General features: G+C 40.7%; 2 protein-coding genes across 2 annotated transcripts in view; one reads left to right on the plus strand and one right to left on the minus strand.

The window, feature by feature from the left end:
• Nucleotides 1-17776, plus strand: part of LOC138299758 (NEDD4-binding protein 1-like) — a 253504-nt gene extending 235728 nt beyond the window's left edge. The window contains exon 7 of the mRNA XM_069238295.1: nt 16318-17776. Coding sequence (XP_069094396.1) covers nt 16318-16621 — 304 coding nt within the window. The 3' untranslated portion in view covers nt 16622-17776. The remainder of the gene's footprint in view (nt 1-16317) is intronic.
• Nucleotides 17652-25220, minus strand: part of SDR39U1 (short chain dehydrogenase/reductase family 39U member 1) — a 151878-nt gene continuing 144309 nt past the window's right edge. The window contains exon 6 of the mRNA XM_069238296.1: nt 17652-18607. Within this exon, the coding sequence (XP_069094397.1) occupies nt 18198-18607 (410 nt within the window). The 3' untranslated portion in view covers nt 17652-18197. The remainder of the gene's footprint in view (nt 18608-25220) is intronic.

The raw sequence follows: 25220 nt of genomic DNA on the forward strand, positions 1-25220 counted from the left end.
AGGACTAGATTCTATCTTCGGTGTTATTTTGGAGATTCCTGTGCATTTTAATGCGACTTCCATTACTTTTACGAAACCTGCTGCTGTAGTTCTAGGGATCTCCTCACTTAAAGCAGCAAAAAAAAAAAAGCAAACGCAGACAAAGAGAATCGAGTTCTCGTTATAATTAGAGCATAGTTAGCACTATATAACCCATCCAAGTAGGACTGTGTAAACCATGGTCCTCGAAATCCAGTAATGGGAATACGAATAAACTGGAGTGACAAAAATTTGTGTCGGATGATTTGGGCCAAGGTTTCCACGTTGCTTTATATGTGATCGCGGGGCAGGCACAGGCCACAACAGATATTTTTGTGATGAGGTTTAGCTTGGTGATGGCTTAAGAACCTTAATGTATTTATTTTCTGTTTATCATCAGCATACATGCCAACATTTTAGAAGAGGAAAGTCAGAGATTTTAGGAAAATAATCGAGAGAATGTATCTCTCCCATTGAATTCATTGAAGCGGAGGCAGTGAATTTTATTGAAGCAAAGGCAGTTTCAAACGGGAAACAGTCAAAATAAAGCCGTTTTTGGCTTCACAAATTGGGAGGCGCCCTCCTGGAACGAGTCCGTTGCCTTGAATGCATCAGTTGATGCATTTGTCAGGTGAAGCTGCTCAAGTCAATGTCTGAGCCTGTTAGTAATGACAATGTTTGTTTTATCTTGTTTAGTATTCTCTGTATATTCGTTTCTCTAATAAACTGTATATTTATGTAAGTTTGACATAAGCAGATGCACTAAGACACTGGATAAAACAAAGAGTATTCATAGTGAGCATGTATATCTTTAATAACAGTATCCATGAGCTACACCTCTTAAACATTGCAGGCCTCTAACTGCCATTTAATTTCAAAATATTTTTAGAAGCCTGTGTGAATTTGAACTATCAGAAAAGGGTCAATGAGCTGCATGGCCTATTGCCAACACTCCCTATTTGAGGTGAAAGCTTTCTGCCATTTCGGCAAAAGTTGGCATTTCTCATTTTTTGTTACTTTCTCACCGGGTAAACACCCATCTCTTTCTGCTGCCAGGCCTCCCTGTGGGCCATGAATACTGGCTTGTGCAGAGATGCTAGTTGTTTTCCCCTGCCTCTATTGTCTGTTCATACTCCTACTCCTCCCCAAGCCCCCCAAACCGCCTAAAAACCTTGGTAAAGAAAAGGCACCATTTTCACAGCAATTGGGACTAAGGGCCATATGTACGAACAAATTTTCCCATTGACACAGAATGGGAAAAACCCTTTGCTACATCTGGCCCTAAATGCGATTATTAGGCAGGGAGTCTTGGGTTAGAGAGGGTGGTGAAGAGGGGCTGAGGAAGGCATGGAGGTGGTGAGGGAGAGGAAGAGTGAAAACCTGTTACCCCCTGCAAAATAGATCACAGTGCAAGACATTCTAAATTGTTGGTGTACATTTTATTTACAGTAGCATTAATCGCATGGCATACGTTGGTATTCCATGCTATAATAAAACATAGGGGACTTTTTATCCTGAAGACAATGTGCATTACCTAATGGCTTGCCAATTTTCTTTCTCCTAAGGTAATCTAGGTAACGTCTCACAGCTCAGATAATGAACTTGATTATTCATCAATGTCTTAATTTTAGTTTGATTCAGCATGTAATTCCAGTTTTCCTAAGCAGGACCAAACAGTCAAACCAGAAATTACAGTTAGACCCTAATCTACCCTAGTTTCCTCCCAGATAAATGCTTTGATGATGCCTTCAGTTGATCAAGGGAGCCTCTTACCAGCAGATAGCTACTGAACCAAAGTTAAAACAGATTGTACTTGAAAATACAACTGTAAGAGAATGTAGGTCTGGGAATCGAACTAGGAAGGCTACAGAAAATGTAGGACATTGCGCCAAATAATTTACGAGGAAAGGCAGCACAGACTAAGAAAAGGTTACCATTGACTTGGATCTGATCAGAGAGAACAGGCACCTGGCATGGCTGCCAGTTAACCGTAAAGGTATCTTAATGCATCATTTAGATTCATATATTATATATCAGTGGTTCCCAACCTGTGGTCTGAGGACCCTTTGGGGTCCGCAACTGCTTATAAAATTTTATAATTTTAACTGAGTAGGTCCCCAGCTTTCAATAATGACTCTGGCAGTGGGGGGGTCCCCAGATTCCAATTATGATTCAGTGGGGGTCCCCGGGTTCCAGTATTAATAAAGTGAGGGTCCACAGAACTCAAAATGTTGGGAACCACTGTTGTATATGCTTTGTTGTTTTATTGCTTATGGTAAATAAATATATCATTTTGCTATTTTATTACTGTTTGCTGAATGTGACTTAATACATTTCTTAAGTACACAATTCTAGTTCCCATGAATTACGCTATGCCTTTATCAGGTCTGCCACGCCCTTTTTAGAGACTCCTCCCGCTTGATTTTACAGAGATAAATGAAAAAATGAATGTGCTTAATAGAGAAAAATACAGACTGACCGAGCACAACAAGCTCTGGCTGGTGAAACCCCTTGAATAATGAAAAATGTGAGGTGCTCAAATAGATGAGCAGCACTCGAGCGATACAGGGCTCCCAATAGAGCCTTGAGAGTGCGATCTGTGCATGCTGAATGAAGACAGCAGAGCTCTCTTGCCTGAGCTTGTTTTAAATAAATCCAAATGTGGGAAAGACATACCACTCACCAATAACAATAGTATTAATCTCAACAATAACTCTACAAACTTAAACAAGCATTATTTCATAAAACTATGCACATAAGATATAAAACAAATGTGTTCTTATTTGACTGACTACTAGAAGCAAGAAAGAGGAAAGAAAAAAGATTACGGAGGCTGCTTATGTGGAGAATTTTGGGACATGTGTGAATGCAGGGGTATCTAGTTTACTTCATTGTGGATTACTTTTTCTACTAACTGGCTGTGATTAAATCAAATGCAGAAATGATAACATGATATGAGCATCCGGTCCTAACATAAAACCAAGGGTGGACTGAGGGTTAAAGTTACAAAAGATGGTATTCGTTTTGTATTGAGAATAAGTGGAGCAAGATAAGGGTGATGTGGAAGTAGAATGTGCACGAGCAGAAGGGTGGGTAAATTAATTGACAGTTCTAAAAAATCTCACTAGAGGAGTTTTAATTTGTCTAACCGAGAAAAAAATAATTGCGGCAGGCCAGACAAAGGTCTTTATGATAGAAACTGAGGCCAAGTTAATAGCCTATTTTGTCTCTCTCTTGTTGGTGCGGCGCCAATGGCATTTCAGGTGTTTGCACCAACATTTTTTTCTTCTCAATTTAAGAGGTATAATTTTATTTTTATTTTTTAAATGTGACGTTTGGGGGACACATTTTCACGAATTAGTAATTTTAATGAGGAGATCCCTAGAACTACACACATCCTGATGTTAGCGAAAAATAATACTGACTGTTTTGAAACAAGGCAAAGAAAGTTAAAGAAGAAGATGATCACTCAGTTAAAACAGTTTGAGAAAAGCTTGGGGAATCAAATGGGTTAAAATGTGAATATTGTTCAGAATTAAATGAACAAATCAAGTAATGCAAGTAGAGGTGGTGGGATGAATGGAAATGTTGAGAAGGAATACAGCGTGTCATTGTTTTGGGATGGCTGAACACTGGGGACAAAAGTTTAACACGATTCAGGTAAACTCAGAACAGATTCAGAAAACCCAGAGATTTAATATGATGTTGGACATGCAAAATACAGAGTAGAATGTTTATGCCAACAGCCCCGGTAATACAACAAAAAATATGAAATAGAATGCCTTATAATGGAGGGTGCCAACAAAAGTCCATGACTTTAAATTAAATGGTGACAGAGAGTAGTCCACAATGACGGTGCCTGAGGGGTGAGGAGGATTGCTTGCATGGTGCAGTCCTGGAAATAGACCAGAGTAGCCCATATATTGATGGAAAAGTCAATGCCCAATGACAAGCAAGAAACAGATTGTGACTCAGGTTACAGCAGATGTTCCAGTTAAATTAGCATAGATAAAGAATAAATATTAGTTTGTGATTTGAGTCCTGTAACTTTACATGGAAGGGACATTGTTTATAAGATGAATTTCCTGATATATTGCAGACCAGATGGTGTTTCAAGTGAAACTCAATATGAGGTTTCAGTTTTTTTAAATTAATTTGGAAGACAAGAGTTGAGTTGTACCAAGTTTTGACAAAAGGTGACCTGCCTGTGGATTTAAGACATACTGTCAAACGACAAAGTAATTGGACTAATTAAAGAGCAGAACCAGTGAAAATAAAGATTAAACCTGATGCAATATTTCCTAGAACCAGGCAGTACAGACTTACAAAAGACAGAAGAAGGAATGAAACCAGTGATTGAAAAAATTATTTAGCAGGGAATTCTCTGAGAATTGCTTGGTAGGTGTTGCAGTTCTCCAGTGATAGGAATTAAAAAGCTAAATGGCACATGGAGAATCATACAGGCTCTCCGTAAAATAAATAAAATTGTTGTTCCGTGTCCAGGGGTACAGAATCCAGCATTAATATTGTTTCAGATTACATCAGAAACAGAATGATCTACAGTTAATGACTTGTGGCAAGCGTTCTTCCCAATCCCATTGCACGAGGACTCACAGTTCCTATTTAAATTTCAATTTTTGAATAAAATTCTTGTGTGGTGTAGAATCCCATAGGGGTATCCTGAGAGGCTTGCCATTTTCTCCCAGATATTAACAAAAGATTTAGAAAGTCTAACATTGCCACGTAAGTAAGACCTATTTTAGTGTATTGATGACTTGTTAGTAGCATCTAAGATGAAAGAGAACTGACTATAAACTGAATACCATTGCCTTGTTAAATTACTTAGCAGAAAATGGGCTTTTAAGTCCCCCCCAACTAAAATGCAGTACTGTGTAAAAGAAGTAATTTATCTTGGACACCATATTGAAAATAGTTTGAAGAACATTTCTAAAGTGTGTATTTCTGTAATTATGAAATTGAGTTCACTGACCATGCAGAGTGAGGTTTGGATGTTTATTGGAATTGTTGGATACTGTCATCAGTGGATTCCACACTTTTCCTTGATTGCAAAACCTCCAGTAAGGTTGAGATGCAGTGATGTACAGGATCCGGTACCATATGATAAGTGTCTTGATTCATTTGAAAAATTTAAAGAGTTTCTGTCATGAGTTGTACTTAAGATACCTGATTACAATATAATGTTTGTTCCTCTTTTTCATGAGAAGGATGGATGTTCATTTGCAATTCTCACTCAAAACCATAGATGACTTGTGTGTCCAGTGGCATATCTTTCAGGTGTATTGGATCCAGTAACTGTAAGTCTTCTAGGTTGTTTGAAATCGGTTGCAGCAGTTTGTCTGGTGATTGAGCAAAGTGAAGGAGCTGTGATAGGCCATACATTAATTGTCTTTTCCCTCATTCAGTTGAGATCCTTTTGACAAGGAAAAGAACACATCACATAACGAACAGTAGATTGACTCGTTATATGCAAACTATTCTTATAGCAGAGATTAGTTCCATTCAAAGATGCAGTGTCCTGAACCGAGCAACACTGCTTTCAATTTCAGGCAAGGTTTGAGAAGACAGGGAAGATGAATTGGTGCGTGATTGCATAGAAGTGACCAAATTACGCACAAAACCAAGAACAAACGTAAAATAAGATCCATTGGAACTGGCAGATTTAACATAATTTGTTGATGGTTCTTGTCTAAGAGACTAGTATGGGGGACAGAAAGCTGTTTATGCAGAATGTTCTTTCACAGAGATGCTTGAAGAATCCCTTTAGGAAATGTGACATCAGTGCAAGTGGCATAATTAATTGCCTTAACAAGAGCTTGCTGCTCGTCAGAAAATGTGATTGTTACAATCTATACAGATAGTCAGTATTGTTTTGGTGGTGTTCATGATTATGGACAGGTATAGTCAAAAAGGGGATTAATGATATCTTTAGGAACTGTGATCAAAAATAGTATGTATATTTTGGATTTGCTGGGTGCAATTCAGAGACCAAAAGATGTGGCCGTGGTTAATTGCACAGCCTATACAGCTGACATGGCTAAATATACAGAGATCAGATGGCCTGATAGTGTGCCCTGCAAGAAGAGTGAATTATTCAAGAAATTAAAAAGATGATTTCACAGCAAATAATGTAAATTGTGTCTTTATGAATTCAATGGAAACCTTTTTGAATGAATTAACTGATGCTCCTGAAAATGAAAATATTTGCATACTCAAATTGATGCATGAAGAGACAGTATGCTTAAGATTTTTAGAAAGTATTGGGAAAACACAGCATTTTTACACAGTGCTATAAATGAGTTTAAAAGTGTTCTTGCCCTGATTATTTAAATGGCATGTTAAACAATGGCAAATGTTACAGCACATTTATAAGACTGCAGCCAGATTTCATCCAGATACTACTGTTGTTAAGAATAGAACCAGCCAGACACAGGATCAAATACAGGCTCTTGTTTCGGTTTCTACTTGCTGCTTCACCTTTCCATTTCGATCGTTCCTCGTCTCCTCACCTCAACATTCTAAAGCAGCCTCACACTCAACTGAAGGGACATCTAATTCTCTTAGTCTATTTAGCTCTTTATCTAATGGGCCCCACATTAAGGCCCACATTTATACTTTTTTAGTGCTGCATTTGCGCCGCTTTTTGATGCAAAAGCAACGCAAACTTACAAAATACAGTTGTATTTTGTAAGTTTGCGCTGCTTTTGGGTCAAAAATTTTTGCAAATGCGCCACTAAAAAAAAGTATAAATATGGGTCTAAGTGCGGTATAGGTCTTGTTTTATGTACTATGGGTTTGTAGTTTGTTTTCAATTTATTCTTGTGTTGAAATTGTTTTAGAAGTCCCAATTTGTCTGAAAATACGTCTGGGAAATCATTACATATATGTTCACTTGCCGTGGACTGATCAACTAGTAGTACTTGCTCTGAGTTATTAGGATCTAATTTTATTCCTAGTTCTTTTTGATATTTGCCATCCAAGGAGGTTAGAACCTTCTTGTACTATGTACACCTTACCAACAGTAGATCTATTTTTGAAGGTGATGCACGTATGAACCATACCTTCAAGGGGAATCCGGTCCTTAGTATATCCACTAGGTGAGTGAGATATCAGGGGTTTCGAAATTGGGATTGTTGCTGTTAGTCATATACTTTAAATCGGAAATGTTGATAAGCGTAAATGGCGAACAAGAGTTTGCAAACATTTTCACAGGTTTCCCATCTAAATGAACTACACACTCTGGATATTTTACTTGGTTGATTGTGCTGTCTTCTTTTATTTGCAAAATTAGCTTCTTTACACTTTGAGAATTCTCATCTGGTACACCACTTTCATTTTTCCTCCAGTTCTTTGATAAGTCCCTGCACCTTCTGGCAAAGTGGCCCTTCTTATTGCACTTCCTACATATGGCAAACTTAGCTTGACAATTAATGTAGTTAGCTAAGTGGTTACTGCTACCACAACAATAACACTTAGTTTTATTCTGCTCCAAGTTGTTCCTTTGACAATTTTCATTTTTCAAATCTTACATATATCCTTCTCAATCTCCTCTCCTGCTATTTGTGAAATTTGTTCACTTGCCGCCGTGACTTTCATTTCTTTCAAGCACACTGCGGTGTGTTCTATAGATTTTGGAATTTCCGCCGCCTCCTGGACGTTTGGTTGTTTTTGCAATACTTTTTCTTGAAATTTCAATCTGTTTGTACATACGACTAGTTGGTCCCTTATTAAAGAATCAGTAAGATTCCCAAATTCCCAGAATTTGCTTAAACCTCGGAGTGCTGCAATATAACTTATGTTTTCTTGTGCGCCTTGTGCACGGGTGAAGAATTTGTGACATTCCACTGCAATGTGAATCTTGGTTCCATACTGACTTTGACGTTTTAATAAAGTAATTTTGTATTCATCTACATCATTGTCCATAATCTCAGGTTCAGGAATAGTTTCAAAATTCTTCCTGCCATGGGGTCCCAGGTTGTGTAATAAATATGTTGTTTTCTTATCGGGCTAAATCTTTCACCCCCAATAGCTATAAGGTAGAACTCAAAGACCTGCACCCATTCGTCCCAAGGTTCATTGGGCTCCCCTTGTTCATTTAAGAATGGAGGAGGTTGTAGCATACTAGCAGCCACCATGGTGGAGGAAAGTTTTAAAACTGAACTGTTAACCCGGCTGAAAAATTCAAGTTGGGTGTAGTACGTTCTTTAAATCTTATGAACATCCAATTCACGAAAATGTTGTACTTTTTTCAAAACCCACATGAGTATTTCCTTTTTTTTTTTCCTGAAGTTTGGAAGTCATTCCACAAAATTACACTGGTACAATAATAACTTGTATACCTAGAAAATAAGGGCCAGATGTAGCAAGCAGTTTTGCCCATTCTGTGTCTATGGGAAAATGTGTTCGTACATATGGCCCTAAGATTTATATTTCTCCAGGATCTGAACCGAGGTCCAACTATTTAGTATTGTTTAGCACGTAAATATTGCGGCAATAATAATTAACAAATAATATATCCCCATTTTAGCAGTAGGTGGCACTACAGGATAAATAACAGTTAGTATTACATACAATGCTGTTGTTATTAATAGTTCCCCGTGTGATCTGAAAGACGATTGTTATGCTAAACCCCGACCGAACAATTTCATATCCATTACACTTACAAGGAAAAGAAAAGGTGTAACAACTTTTAATGTGTAGTTAATAATAGTGGATTACTTTATGTTCAGCCAATATACATGTAGAGCAAGGATTCTGAAATGAAGTGCACCGAAGGGTGTGCGTGTCACCGAAAACTTTAATGACACGCTGATCTGACGGTGCTCCGCCTAAGGTAATCAAAAGGTGTGCGTGTCACCAAAGCTGAAGAGCCTATGCTGCGGTGAGTGTATCACCATATGGCTACAAAATAAGTATTTTGAGCCTAAGCAAATGTGCTGGAGGAAGCAGGGCACACCTCTGAGGAAACGTACACCTTCTTTCCTTCTTGCGGGAGTCCGGGTGTCTGGGAAGACAAAACTTCCTTTACCCAAGATATGCTGTGATCTGTAGTTGGGCTCCTAGCTGGTGGGGCAGTATTCCTGACTATGCCCTCCAGTGATGAAGACTTGAATGTACATAAAATTAGACACAGTACCTTGATCCACTCTGCGAGTTTGATCAGTACAATTCCAGGCTTCAGGGAACAAAGGGCCTGCGCAGAATGTTTTATCCTTGAAGCAGAGGTACACAGAAGGGGTGGAAACCACGCTGCCCCCTTTCACAGCCAACTCGTCGGCATTTATGTTAGGAATAGAACCAGGCAGAAACAGGATCAAATACAGGTTCCTTATTCGGTTTCCACTTGCCGCTTCACCTTTCCATTTCGATCGTTCCTAGTCTCCTCACCTCAACGTTCTAAAGCAGCCTCACACTCAACTGAAGGGATATTCCATTAAAAGTGCATGGAGGTGGGATGGGTTGTACCACTTATCCTTTATAACTATAACGTTCTAACTATAGGTTCAGGCTGAAAGCTAATAATTATAATAATGCTGATTATAACAACTATGTCTTGGAAATAGTCTGCCTGCTCTCATAATGGGTGGAAGGATTTCCCACAAGAAGAGCAGATAGCCTTCTAGTTGCTAAGTTGTTGCTGAGGGAGTTGATTCCAAGATATTGGCTCCTGACTTTCTATTGAGACTGATCCTGGCACACACTTCACAAATGAAGTGTTGCAAATAATCTGCACAGCTTTTGAGATCATACAGATTTCATTGTAGTCATCTACCATAATCTTCAGGTTTAGATTAACACACAAATGGCAATTTCTTGAATAAGCTGGTGAAGGCCTGCATCGAATGGCCTGATGTTGTTCCCCTTATTTTGATGAATATGAGAAGTACTTCCAACAGGAAGACAGGTTTGTCTCCCCATCAAGTAGTGATGGGCCGGGCAATGAGACTTCATTTTGTACTTTCAGCTGCACTAGGTTCAGTGACTGATGACATTGTTCTTGATTACTGAAAAGGTCTGACTGATATGGTGAAATCTGTCTCGTCAGGTGAATGCATCAATTGAAGACTACAAGGATACACTCTTTCACGGACTGAATGCAGGGATTAGGTGGTTATCTGTAATCCTGTTCATAAACGCTGTCTCAACAAAAGATGGAGAGTCCCTTTTCAGGTGATATTAACAATAAATTCCTCTGTCAAGTGTTCCTTAGTGGATCCACGCTGCTCGCACAGAGAGTATCAGTAGCTGAAGCAGTGGATGATGTGAATGATCAAAGAACATAGTATGCTCATCAAGCTCAGAGCCAAGTCTAGAGTCACAGTGTGAATCTGAAGATTATTCTGGAACTGGTAAAGGTGAGGTGCCAAGACATGAGCAAAAAATTAAGAAAAACGAAAGTTCAAAAAGGCTGAAAACCCTTAAGTCCAGTTATGGCGTGATCAGAGCGAAGAGCTACTACCATGCAAACGAGCTAAGCACGAGTGGTAGAAAGAAGAAGTTATCTCTGATCAAAGAAGTGAAAATGTGCCCTCTCAGGAGGAAGAGATTCACTGTGAAGAATGCAGACTGAGAGAATGCAAATTTGAGTCAGAGTTCAGGATTAGGTTCAAGACAAAGCAAAGACAAACGAAAATTGAAACATTGCTGTTAAAAAAGAGAAATCTGAACCCATTCCAAGAAAGAGAACTTGTAAACGGAAGCACTGTGCACCAGAAAGAGACTAAAGAGACTTTGATTCAGACACTAGTGAGAGTGACTCACCAGAGGCTAAAAGATCAACCAGAAGGGGAGTTCCCAAATCAAAAGAGTGGGTGTAGCTAGCCACAATTTCAGAGGAAAAAGCAGCAGGTGAGATGGAGGAGAAATTATTTTCAAATGAACAATAGTCAGTACCGTTTTAAGAGTGGTTCAGATACAGACAAACTGAAGAGCCACCCTGTAAAGTGAAATAGAGACTGGGAATAAACATGAAAAGAATCAAAGATTTTTGCCTAAGAAACTGAAATGACACCTGAAGTCTAGGAAATCTATGACATAATTGATCTGAATTTTTGAGATATGAAATGCTACAAAGTCTGAAAAGCTGATTGTTTTCCCTTTCCTTTCCTTGTTTTCATTATTATTCATCATTAAGAATCAAGAAGAAAATAAGAAATAAATTATTGTTTCTAAGAAAATGTTATATATATATTTATTTATTTTGCTGTGAAACAATTTTTGGTCTTAAAAGAAGATGAGAAACAGCAGATGCTGTAAAATTGCAGAGATGACGTTGCTAATTATAACATTAATAGTTGGCCTGTTGGTGTGCTTACTGATTCCTGTGGGAAATGTTTCAGGTGACATAGTTAGTAATGTTGAAATTAAAATGAAACATTAAGAGCGTTTAGTTGGTGGTTTTAAGGATAATGTGTATACTAAAATGATTATACAATATGCAGACATCATAAAGATAAGTAAGTGCTGTGTATGTATTTATTTTCCCATATTAGCTGGAGAGGGTTTTACATACGTGCAATTAGAGATTTCATATTCTTTGTCTTTGGATATTTTTGTTGCTATTTTCAATCATGAAGTATTTCTTTCTCCTATCCCTTAATTAGTGAACGTAGAGATGGTGGCAATTAGAGCAGTAGTCATGGAGGACTGACTTGCTTTAGATATTCTTTTGGCATTAGGGGGGCGGAGTTTGTAAAGTAATTAAGGGAAACCGGTGTTGTACTTGCATTTCTGATTATAGTGAAGCAAATGATTCTTTTATTACTAACATAACTAATTTGATTCATGAAATTAGATTATTTACAAAGCCATGGCTATGGGGGAGTGTAGGTAATGGAGTTATGAAGTAGCTTTTGTAAAGCAGGTGAATGAAGAACAAAACCACCAATATTAACTAACCAACCAGATAAACACCTATAATGATTTTGATGATTTGTGTAATTACTCTATTTCTCTAGCAAAAATTATTAGAGACTACAAGGTTTATGTTATTAGTAGACATAATAGTAGGACCAAGAGCACTAATAAATCGGAAAGAAGAGAAAGGTCAGTGGATGTGAAAATGGATGACTAAGCATTGAATGTATCAACAATTAAAGCATTTTAAGTAGAATGTTTAATTATTTTGAGAAGATGAAAGTGTCAACAAACAGTATTGTTTAGTATTTGGGTTATAGGGATTATTAAACAATAATCAGAGCGGGAAGGACGCATATGGTTGTAACCGATGAACTAAGGACATTACACTTAAAACAATTTAATGACCTCATTTAGAAGTGTGATTAATCATTTATGGCTTTGCCACATTTTCGTGCAAGACACCCTTTATTTAAAATGGAAGTACTTTTTAGTTTTCTGTTTATCATGCTTATTCCCCCCTCCCAATCTCCAACACGCTACAAGTCTTCTCTCCCCACAGTCTCTGTGGAACACAGAGTAGTAGGACGCAAAAAAACTATTTTAATAGAATGTATGTATTGTTAATGAAACTTTACATTGTGTACCTGATGTATCATTTTGAAGGATTTCCACTGCAGAAGTTCCAATACAGACGTGCAAAACAAAATTTTATAAGCTGTTGTTCAATGTGGGTGGATGTTAAGAACTTTTTGTAAGTTATGATTTGTCAATGCAAATGATCATATTATGCTGAATTTGCAATTTTATTAATTAAGATCCATAAACTGTGTATAAAAACCCTTGGTTTTGAAGGATCGGGGCTACATGATAATTTTCCTTCTGAGACTCTCTCTAGTTATTTTGAGACTTTCTTCTCCTCACTTAGGATGCTGTAAATGAGTTTGACACTAGAATCTACAGAGATTTAATTGCCTAACTAGGGATTTTGTTATGATTTATGATTCTGCATCCTGTATCTGAGCCTTCATGGCAAATTATGCATTTTTCCTGTAATGCTTTTAAACATTTTAAAATTTTATTTTTAATGTTCCTAGTTTCTAAAATGATTTTAATCTGCTAATTTGTGTCATTGACGGGGAAGGTAATTACTTGTTGCTAGATCAATGAGAAGATTTACAGAGCTGAAGTGCCTAAGGTAAAATTTGGTGTTCAAGATATTGTTGGGGTTTGGCCCCCACAAGTATACCATTTAGCTGCTGTTATTCTTCTGGACGATCTGCAGTTCTGTAGAGGAGCTATTATATCATGGCCAGTGTTATAGCACCATTCAATTGGGAGTCTGCCATACTGATATTATCTGAATAGTCTGTGGTAGGCAAATGAAGTGTGTCAGGTAAGCTGTGACTAATGATCTGCTTCCAAGATCTGCACTTGGAGGCTCAGGGGCATATTTAAGAGCCCCTAGTGCCATTCTAATGCCACATTAGCATCATTTTTTGATGCTAATGTGGCGTTAGAAGGCAAAAAACGCTGTGCCATATTTACAAAGTGGTGCAATGCATGCATTGCGTCCCTTTGTAATCCTTTGCCCTCCTTATGCCTTCTCCTGGCTTAATGTCTGCAAAGCGGGCGTTCCCCCGTTAGGGGGTCTGAAAAAAATGGCTCAAGAAAATCCAACAGATTTACTTGCGTCATTTTTTTCCAAGCACTTTTAATGCCTGCTCAGAGCAGGTGTTAAAAGGGGGCTTGCCATTAAATACACTGGGCCTCTATGTACTCTGCAGGAGTAGCTCCAAACTAAAAACTGAAATGTCCGAGGAGAATGCTGGGTTTTGAACAATATGAAAGACAAGAATCCCATAGCGGTCAATTAAACAAAAAAGAAATCCAGAATACTGCAACTATATTTTTCAGTTAAACATTATAGTGACACCTCTACTAGTCTTGCTTGCAAAATGAAGCGGTGTATTATTACAGTTTTGGGGAGCAGCAATCTCTATTTCTGGATTTGTTGTGTTTGACCAAAATTCTGTGATGACTATCTGAATGGGCTGATCCATTCTTGAAGTGGTGGGACTTCCAAGATAACTGGTTTACTTGTGTCCCTATAGGCGTATCTACCAAGCCTGAAATAGTGCCCTGCAGACACGAGAACTCGCAGTTAAAGAAAAAGGGCCTTCAGTGTAAGCTGGAGTGCATTTGCAAAAGTTAGTATTCTTATAAATGAATTGAAGGGAGCACGTTGGGAACATGAATGCTTTGCTCTTAACTTTAATTCTATTCCAGAAAGACCTGGAGTCGTCCAGGCTCAGATGAGCTTACCCATGATGTGCCTTCACCACATACGCTGTATGGATGCACCACACCCATGTTTAAATCTCTTTTGCAGATAAAAATCTAGACTACAACAATATGACAAAAGAAAAACTCACAAAAAACAACTATCAATGTTGAGAAAAATAAGACCCCCCACCTCCTCCTGTCCTCTCATCTCAGAGAACACAAGTGCACTGATCCTCCTTAAACGGTAGCTATGCAGGCTTGAAAACGTCTTAAATTAAAAACTAGCTATCTTGAATGCCTCACTGAAGACCAGGAAGGTTACCCTGGCTCCTCTAGGGTTTGCGGTTTCCTTGGTCAAGGCAGTATTTGCACACTTGCAGACACAAGTGATTGTTCCGAATCCATATAGAACCTGCATTTGTCGCTGCAAGAATTGTTAGCTGACTCGTCTGGCCACACTTCCCGTTAAATCATCATGGTCAGCTGAGACTCCATCTGACCATGTCCCTTGCCACCTCTACACAAGCAGCTGATTTCAGTGAACGTTGGAAAGAACATCAACCGAGGTGACTTCACCTAACCAAATGGTACTATTTGGTGCTTGTGTCTGCCTTGAAGTACTGTGTGCCGAGACACCAGCCACTCACACCAGAGACTGAAGATATGTACGCTTTGCGGGTACTGTGTTTTCTCAACTCTTCACCCAAACCAGTCCTCATACAGGCTCATGTTGTCTGAAAAAATACAGTCTGAGTCAACTCCTCCTCAAAGCCTCTAACCCACATATAGTAGACACCCAAATATTGTTTAGAGGAATCCTATTGCTTAACATATCATGCGTATGCCAATTTTCCTCAAAGTTAAGATGCCATTCTCCCACATGGAAAAAAAGAGACAAGTAGCAACAAAGTCCGTTGCTCAGGCAGGTCAGTGTTGTCACAATGTGGGCTAAATGTGTGGCACGTTTGCTATTCAGCTTTGCTTCCAATTTGTGGTAAGATGTATATGTTTACACTTAACCTAGTCAAAAAGCTGCTGATCAGAAAATACTGATGTACCACAGTCTCATGAACACTTCTGTCAGAAATTTGACACAGGATGATCAACATGCATGGATGAAAATCTTTGACCTGTTCCCTGGGGGACATGGAAAAAGGTCCCTTGTCTCACATTGGAGATCAAAAACTTCTTCAGTCCCTCCACTGACCAGGTTCTTCAGCAGTAGGTCACAACCAAATCTAAGTGCCATGGCAGATCCCACTACTCCTTCAAAGAGGCAATGCTTTTTCAAGCCCCCTTTCTGCCCCGCATCTACAGCAGCTACAGCCTCAGTCCAGGAGGAGTTGTTTCAGAGGCTTCAACAAGTCTTAGGACTTCTCAATGGCTTCCCTGAGGCTCTAACTTTTTCCTCACTTCAGCTCAAGAGGTCCACAACACTTTGCTTGCATTGTTGGACTCAAATAACCACGAATGCCTAGGTTCTACCTGGGGAGGACAGCTACGCTCTATAGTTTCCTTACATGACATCCTTTCTTTACAGCTATCAGTAAAGCTAAAGTAGCATTCATAGAAACCCTGGTGCAAAGTCTGTCTGAACCTGCTTATAATTCATCCGTTCACTCAGGACACATAAATCACTGCAATGTCACTGTCCATATCGGTCACCCAGAGGATCATTGTAGGTCCATAAACGTATGAGTCAAGAATTGTTTAGGAGGGGATATGGCCCACCCACTGTGCCCATGGCAATACTATTTCTGCTAGTGCACCTCTGCTGATTGTTACACTTGAGGCAGCACTCTGTAGATGGAACCAGGCTTGTAAGAATGCACACCACTGTCGTCTGTTGTTGGAAGTTCCTCCTAAAGTAGGGAGGCTGGGAGGTATTTAGGGTCTCTCATTTTCCCATCCAATGCCTACAATAATCATCTGTGAATACGATAGATGCTATGCTGCAGAAAAGGTGTACACAGAATCATTGCTAGGTTTTACTTGTATATTTATTAGAATTTTAGATAACTTTGGTGACATACATTGTGAAGCGGATGGGTTGTGTTGCACGATTCTTGTTTTAGTACCATTTGATTTGTATTGCAATTAGCTTCAATAGATATTTACCACAATTGTATTGTTTTACAGAACCAAGGTTTTCAAGTCCCACTCGTCTGTGAGCCACAGGACATCTCACACTGTCCCCCGTGCATCCTCGCAGACAGAGGTCTTCCACTTGCGTGATCGGAAGGCAGGAGGGCTTCCATTAAATGAGAAGATGGAGGAGGAAGTGGAGAAGTGCTTGCCACGTCGAAAGCGTGAGACTGCCATGCTTCGCCAGCAGCTCCTTCCCATCTTCACACAGCAGGAGGTGGACTTTGTGCTACAGAATGAACAGTGCGAGCGAGACCTCAACAAGCTTTCTGAAATGATACTTAACCTAAAATCATGAATGCCACCAGCCACCTTTCTAGAAAGGAACACCTTTCCTGAAGATGAATTTCCTCTTACGTAAAGGGACATCCTACTTCTATAGGGCTACATTAACAAAGCCATGGCACTTTCTTTGATGACCTATGCATCCTTTGCTAGTTAAGGATGCAGAACTTGAATAGGTTTGATGCTGCATCTGAACTGGCTCGTAATTTTAGTTCTGCGCATCCTGAATTCAGATCATAGGGCTCAGCAGTAAAATAATGCAGTCAGAATTACACTGTGGCCTAGTTTCTAAATGCAAGTCTACTAACCTCTGCTTCGTATTCCACAGTCTGAAGCAAGGCACATTTTGACATGCAGAAAAGAAAGCCAAGCTTATGTGAGAAACCAAATGTCTTGTGGCACGCAGAGGTGGATCTCTGGCATGTCAGTGAGAAGTATCAGCTCTCAAAAAGCTGGATTCTGTGATACAGACATGGTTAACCAGATGTAGATACAAAGTTTAGTTCTTATGTAGTGTGGCAAGAGGAATGAGACAGAGATTTTAGAATATTATTAGCCTCAGGATGCAGACATCAGCGCCTCTCCAGCTCCGTCTAACACGGCTGAACACATAATTCTTGGGGTCTGAAAACGCTTCAGTGGGGCTGGCATAAGGCATCATCAACCAAAGTTCAAAGAGCAAATAAAGGGCAAAGGGGGTGCCTGGTAAGCCCAAGTAAGAGTTTTGAGCTGCCACCCTTTCCATTAATGTTGGGTGAACGAGCACTGTTCTTCAATCTCGCAGCTCAAAGAGGTATTTGTGTAAGTGTTGGGTCTTGTAAATCTTGTCATATGCTACTGCAGAAACAGTGTGATAAAACATGTTTTTAGAGACTGAAGAATTCTTTCAAAGTTTCACATTAAGTTTTAATGACCTCATTACAATTGCTCGTGGGGACATAGGGGACAATTATGTTAAAGTCGGGTACGTACCAGACAATTTCAGCTGCATGAAATAGGTACAGAGCAACAAAGAAGGATCAACATAAAAAAAGAAAGCCAACTTGATCATAAAACCTCTGATTTTAATGCTGATTTTATTGAAAGAAACATTCCATTGCATTTGTGTTAAATTGTAAACTGAAATGTTTTAAATACGTTTTTAACATTAAACGACTTTGAGTCCAAATTGTGTAGTTTATCTGTAAGGTGCCTCATCTGACATGGAGAATGTCTCGCAGAAGCAGCTGGAGTAAAGTCACCGAGCATAGCATGCATGTTTATTTAAAAAGTAAGCAATTTTGGACATGGTCCTGGGAGAAATCAGTATTTAGAGGGCAATAGCTGATGTGTTGATACATTTTAATGTGTAAGGGGTTTTACAATAGAATTCGGAAAACTGACAGCCAGTCTGACCAACTCCTTAAAAATCAAGGAAACTTGGGCTCTCTGGGGAGGATAAAAGCACACCAAGATTGCAAATAAATTATTCACAGGAAAAAGGGAGGGACCTTTGCAGAGAAACCTGCACCCTGCTTAGCTTAGAGCCTGAGGTGGAAATGCAATCTGGTCAAGCTTCCAAGTTATGTGTCCACAAGTAGTCCATTTCCTTAGGACACAATGTCTTTAAGGGCAGAGGAAAGATCTGGGAATGAAAATTTATAACCAGTTGCTAGCGTTCTCTTGGGAATAACCTTCTGACCCTCCAGGAGAATGACACCACGTTCCCTCCCAAAAACTGCATTGACAGCAAATTCTGGAAGGGGGATGAAAGCCGGACGCCTTAGGACTAAGGCAAAGGACTGGGCAAACTCTGCATTTGTGACTGTGCTTGGGGCCACCCCATTTAGAACCCCATGCACTGCTTCTGTCTCCATAGCATAGGTGATGACTCCCGCCATGTCAGCCACATGAATCCATGGGAAGTACTGGCATCCAGAGCCAATGGGGCCTCCCAGGCCAAAGCGGAATGGCCAGATCATCTGCGAAATGGCACCACCGTCTTTACCAAGGATGACACCTAAAAGAAGGAAGAAAAGGTAATATAACAGGTTAGTGAGAAATTTCCAACACAGTCTATGGATTCAGCTGTAGGCTCAGGTGACACCAATTTCTGCCTGCATTCTGTTAAGTGAACGCCTCATTAATTTCCACCACTACAATCAGTTTTACATATTATATTCATTCATAATGTAGCTGCAAGGCTACTAAAAAGCACCAACAGTCTCTGGACCAACTTAGGCCATGAATTAAGATAGCCTACGGGCGTTCCAATGCCACATTAGCGTAATTTTTTATGCTAATGTGGCGTTAAAGGGAGGCTCCCATTTTTTTCAATGGGCCTCTGGGTGCATTGCAGGATTAGCGCCCACATTTTTTATGCTAATCCTGCAAAGCACCAGACTAGCGTTAAAAATGATAACAGTGCACACCTGGTGGTGTTAAGGGGCACAAGAAAAATTTTGCTGCACTAGGTGCAGCGCCACTTTTCATAAATCTGCTCCTTAATCTTTCTTTCCACAGGGAGACACAAGAGCCAGACATCCACTTAAAACTGGGCTCCAATGTAAACCAAGCTGTGTGAGGTTTCCAGGTTGATTAGGAACCCAAAATACCTCAAAGTCTGTACCAACTGGGAAATTTCCAGTTGCAAACTCTGGGAAGAATTGGAAATTATGAGGAGATAGTGTAGAGAGGGTTGAATGTGCATGTTATTCTTGTGCAGAATAGCAAACTCTGGAGTTAAAAACTCTTTGGCGAACACCGTGAGAGATGCCTTCAAACCGAATGGTATGACCTGAGATTTCCAGTGTTGAAAATCCAGGGATGCCAGAAATCCCCTTGATGATCTAATAAGTTTACTTGCTGCAAATAATTCATTTTGAGATTGTCTTAAGGAAGGTGTTCAGATCTTTCAGGTCTATCATTAGACAATATTCTCCCTAAGATTTCTTCACTAAGAATACTGGAGAGTACCAACCCGGACACCTCTCATGAAGAGGAAGGAGACCCATACATCCTTTCCTGACTAAGCTTATTATTTTCTCTTGCAGTGCCAGTCTCTTTGTGTTCTGCATTTGATACACTGAACATGCCCTAGAGGATTGCATGTAACAAAAGAAAAGAGACTAATAGAGCTCACAATAATGCATCACAAATCAGCACAAGTAAGCATAGGAAAAAGAAGAAAAAAAACATCTCTCCCCTGATCCTGCCAATCAATGATATCCCCCCGACCCTTGAGTAGCAGTCTCTCTGCTGAGTTTCTGGGAAGGAATGACAGGAAGAAGCAATCTTTTTGAGGTAGGGTTTGAAACGCCAAAGAATAGCCCAGGGAGACAACATGAAGTTCCCGACCTTCTTTCATCAGATTCTGCCAAATGTTAAGAAATTAGAATAACATACCACCAAAGGCATTTTCTACCAGACCCACGTTGGCACGGTCAGGAGTGCTGATTATTTCATTGGGCATTCTTGGAATTACCTCCTGAAGATTTGAGCTGAACTATCCCCCTCTTAAATTGCTAAGTTCAAGGTCTGAAGTCTTTGGATAATGATTGAGTAGTGTATACTGAATATATCCCAGCACTTAAACCTTCATTCAGACCAGAATAAGGCCCTCATTTCAACATTGGCGGTATCGACCGCCTACTGCCACGGCGACAGCTGCCAATACACTGCCGCCGTAGCTACCAGCCATCTACCGGTATCATGACCGCCGACGGTATTCCGCCAGACAGTCATGGCCGACGGTCATAACGTCGGACAGCGGTAAGGAGGCGCTGCTGATAGCGGCACCACCAAGCCAGCAAAATACCGCTGACCGTATCAGGAGCAAGGATACGGCCTGGCGGTGTTTTACTGCCGGACACTGCTGCTGACAGCAGCGCTGCAGAGCAGCCGGAGGACCCCCTGCAAGCAGGTAAGTCAGGTTCTCTGACCGGAGAGGGTGTTGGGGGGTGTTGTGTGTATGTGGGGGGGAGGCTGTGTGTGTATGTACTGGTATGTGTGCATGCAGGTGTGAGTTGTGTAAGATGCATGTGTGAATGAGTGATTGTGAGTTTTGTGTTGTGAATGCATGTGTGAGACAAGGTATATTGGTGTGGGTATGTATGTGTGCATGCATGGGGGGTGGTGGGTATGCTTGTGTGCATGTGTGTATATGGGTGCGTGTGTGGGTGTGTATATGTGCGGAGGCAGGAGGGGGAGAGTGGAGGAGTAATCTTGGGAGGGGGAGTGGGATGGGGCCGGGGGAGATCCCTACCCTGATAGTGCCTACCGCCATGGTTTTCGTGGCGGTATCTTTGGCACGAAAACCATAGTGGTAGGCTGGGTCGTAATCCCGAGGGTCGGATTGTGGCAGCCGTTACCACCCTGGCAGTCGGTGCGTTAAAGTGGCGGTTTTGGATGGCGATAACCGCCATGGTCCAAATTCAATTTTTTTTACCGCTGGCCTGTTGGCGGTATTACCACCGCTTTTACACTGACCGCCAGGGTTGTAATGAGGGCCTAAGTTCTTTCAAGAAGATTCTACTCTTTTGTCCACAGGGTCTGGGATAACCACCTCATCTCATAATATTAACTTAGCTGCTTGGCCTGTCAGACTAGACAGTAATGGATCTTGGTTTTGAGTATGATCCACCTCTCCCTAGCTACAGAGTACAGCCTTCCTATAAACCTGGGAACTGATGTATTCTCTGCATCTCTACACTCCCTTGAAGGAGCCTGTGGATAGCAGAATTCACTGGAAACCTTGGAAAACCTGGCTGAATAAATGATCTGAAGCAGTCACCCCTAGTAGTAGGTTGTTCCTCATCGACAGGTAACTGTAAATTAGAGGAAATAGAAATTCTTCCTGAATATATTTCCCTCTCATTGTTCCAGATTTAAACTCTCTGAATCAAAGCTGGGAGATGAACAGGAAGAGGAAACAGACAGGATGCACAGGAAAACTCTGGAGAACCCTTTTCCCTGGAAGGAGACAGGAATAGGTTGTCTGCTTTTCGCTATGCTTCCTCATAGTGAGCAGCAGCACACCTTCAGGAGACCAAAGAGGTGATTGGGGGGGGGGGGGGGGGGGGGGGGTGTGTGTGTGTGTGTGTGTGTGTGTGTGTGTGTGTGTGTGTGTGTGTGTGTGTGTGTGTGTGTGTGTGTGTGTGTGTGTGTGTGTGTGTGTGTGTGTGTGTGTGTGTGTGTGTGTGTGTGTGTGTGTGTGTGTGTTCTCTCCCCCCCCCCCCCCCCCCCCCCCCCCGATGAACTCATGGCAGTTATTTTTAAGATTTGAATATACTCAATTTAATTGTTAATATTTGCAAAATACAGTTACTACTCATCTAATCATTAAAAGTATGTCAGATAAATAATGGACTCCTGTTTAAACTGATAAAATTGGAAGTGTAGAAGAAAACAGTACAGGAAGTAAAGAGAACAGCCAAAGAACTTCCTCTGTTTAGGTCAAACATAAGCGTTTGATCTTGTATATAGTTTTAGTATACTTCTTATGTCTTAAAACGATTTAAATTGTTGGTTGCAGTGTCCTTTACAAATTCTTGCTTGCTAGTGGTCAATTCTGCCTTTTTCCTCTCTCCTTCTGTTTCAGAGCAGTGACTAGCCACTGTATTATTCCACTTTGGTTTCTTTATCTATTGCCGAGACTGACTTTTTAGGGTTGTGCGCGCTAAGCACTCTGTCCCTGTTATCTCTCCAAGTCCATCAGTTTGGTTGGTTCGTGGGCTTTCCTTTTTAAATTTTCTTGATTTGATTAGTGAAAGGCATGCATTTGTTATGCCCTTTCCAGTGTTTAGCCATCCTGGAGCGCATCGGCCAACTACTGAAAACAGTAGAGGCTCCATGTTTTCAGTATGGTTTCTGGACTCATTTTTCTCTTTGTTTTGTAAGCACCGCAATCTCGCTGGGCAGTAGTCGCGAGCTTTGCTTGACATCGGTCCTGTTACATAGATAATTGCACTTTTGCTGATACGTTTCACTGCGAGCTAACTTCCTGTTCTTTCTGTGTGTTTGCTTTGGGGCTCACTTATATGAAACAGTTTCTCTTTTCATTTCCAGTTTATGTGGTAAACCAAGTCCGGTTAGGAGTTTACAACGCTAATAGCTCTAACTCGAGCAAACGTGAGGCCATTGCATTACAAATGCTTGTTTTGTTATATCTTTGTTGCTGCCTTTTCACTGTGGGTGTTCTAGGCTGGTAGCTGCCTGTTTTGTTGCAGCATTCCATTCCTCACACCTCCTCCCATGTCACTGACATTTGTTTTGGCTTTACTTCAGTGCTGTCCTCGTTTTAGCTCAGCTCCTAAAATAAGCTTATTTTACAAAAGAAACACACAACTGTTTAGCTCACTGCTCACAAAAGCAACAATATGCTCTTTCTGGTAGAATGTAGCTAAACCTAGAAGCAATGATGTGAAACTTGCTTTACCTCACAGTCTCTCTCTCCAGGGCCCCTCCCTGCCAGCACTCAGGACATCGCTCACAGGGCATTGCTTTTTTTCCTTTATTGGGGCCATACATCTTCTGAGGCTGCTATGCTATTGATAACTTCATTAGAGCTTTGTTGAAATGTGAGGAAAGAACTCTTGCAAGACTTTTCACACTGTTAAAATAAAAAGAAAATACTTCTCCAGCCTTATTTTCCAATTTCTGTTCAGACGTTTCTGATGTCAGTAGCCGCCAGTGACCACCAAAACATGGCAGGAAAAGACAAAATTATGAGACAGGGTTGACCAATTTATGTGGCCAGAAAAGTCCAGTTCTGACTTTAGAATGTCAATAGGTCTAACTCAAGAAATTGTGAGACCTATTGCATTGCAAATGCTTATTTTGGCTTCCATTCAGAAACAACGTGTATTGCGTTTGCTGGCGTTAGAGCTATTAGCGTTTTAAATTCCTAATTGAACTTTTCTTGCCACACAAATTGAAAATGAAAAGTAAAAAAGTTGACATAAGCAAGCCAATTCAAAGCGCCTCAGCCGCCGTGAGGGTGAAGGAGAGACGCAAAAGGAAAAAGAAGTTTGCTCGCAGTCAAACATATTGACAAACATGCAATTATCCATGTAACAAGGTCGATAGCCAAGGTGGTAACAAAACCGCCACAAAGAGGGACAAATATAAATCATTTAACAATGTCATCAAAGGATTTTTGAAAGGCACGCCGATGAACGAGTGGTAGTGATGGATGTGAGGTGGGCGTGGTTAAAAACCCACATAGATACCAACATGTTGGAAAAGCAGCGCTTGGGCGCTGCTATGCTCGACGTAATAAAAATAAAGAAGGTAAAACCTTCACTGATTTGAATACAGAAACAACATTCAGACAAAGAAAGGTAAGTAACATTATTTATATACCATCTTCAAAGAGAATATTAAGTGGATTACACACCTTTGCACTTCTATAGAAAAGAAAATGTGGGCTTTAACAAACCTCTCGGTTGAGAGAACGTGTTTAAGACTCTGAGCTGTTTAACTGCACAGGCTGAACGCACCGTAGAATGACGAACGAGTGATTTACCTGCAATTAGTCAGTTATCTCCTGTCAAGAAAATGCTGGCCATAACCACTGCTAGCTGAGACTAGGCTGCAGAAAAATGCTCTTCAAGATAAAAGCACTTTGAGGAAAGAGGTGCAAACAAGCTTCATCCTTTTCCTCCCTGCCAGTTAACAATAAGACCCATATTTATAATCCCCTTGCGCCGGATTAGCGTCATTTATTTTTAAGCAAATTCGGTGCAAACACCATATTTATACTTTGACGCTAGACCCGTCTAACATCAAAATATCCCAGTGTGCGTCATTTTTTGGATGCGTGAAACCGCCTTGCGTCAGTGAGATGCAAGGTAGGCGTTCCCGTCTAAAAAATGACAAACACCCGTTTGCCATATTTATCCAACCTCGCAAAAATGCTGCACGGCTGTTAGGCAGAGCCAGAAAATTACGCAAATCCTGATTTGTGCCAAAATTTAACGCCTGGGACAGGGCAGGTGTTAAAATGGGGCAAACACACCAGTACTTAAGGAAAACTCACACAAGCAACATCAGAGCTCAAAAAGGAAGACATGGAGGTGCTATTCATCCAGAATGCACGAAGACGCAGAGCACAGGAGCAACAGCAGCAGCTTCTACCACACCAACAGGGATCCCAAAGGCAACGCAGAAGACAGGAGAGGGAACATGACATCATCCAGAGGTACAGACTAAACTGGCAAGCCATACAGCAGCTGCTGCGCCACATTGAGCTACAGTTGGCACCCAGCTTGCAGACACCCCATATGATTCCACCAGAGACCAATCTGCTAGCTGTCCTGCACATGTTGGCAAGTGGCTCTTTTCAAACCACTGGTGCCCTGGTTGCCGGGATCTCACAGCCCTCATTCTCTACCTTCCTTCCCAGGGTACTTGATGCCATCATCTTCCTCACACCCCGCCACAACAGCTTCCCCAACACACAGCAGAAGCAGCAGGAGACCAAACAGGGGTTCTATCAAATCAATGGCTTCCCGCACGTGCTTGGTGCCACTTACTGCACATGTGTACGGATTGTGCCACCTGCTACATGCACATTATGCAAAACACTTCTTGTGACATTCACACAGAGGCACAACAACAATTTAAATAGACAA

Source organism: Pleurodeles waltl, chromosome 6 (genome assembly GCF_031143425.1).
Source record: "Pleurodeles waltl isolate 20211129_DDA chromosome 6, aPleWal1.hap1.20221129, whole genome shotgun sequence".
In the NCBI taxonomy this organism is placed as follows: domain Eukaryota; kingdom Metazoa; phylum Chordata; class Amphibia; order Caudata; family Salamandridae; genus Pleurodeles; species Pleurodeles waltl.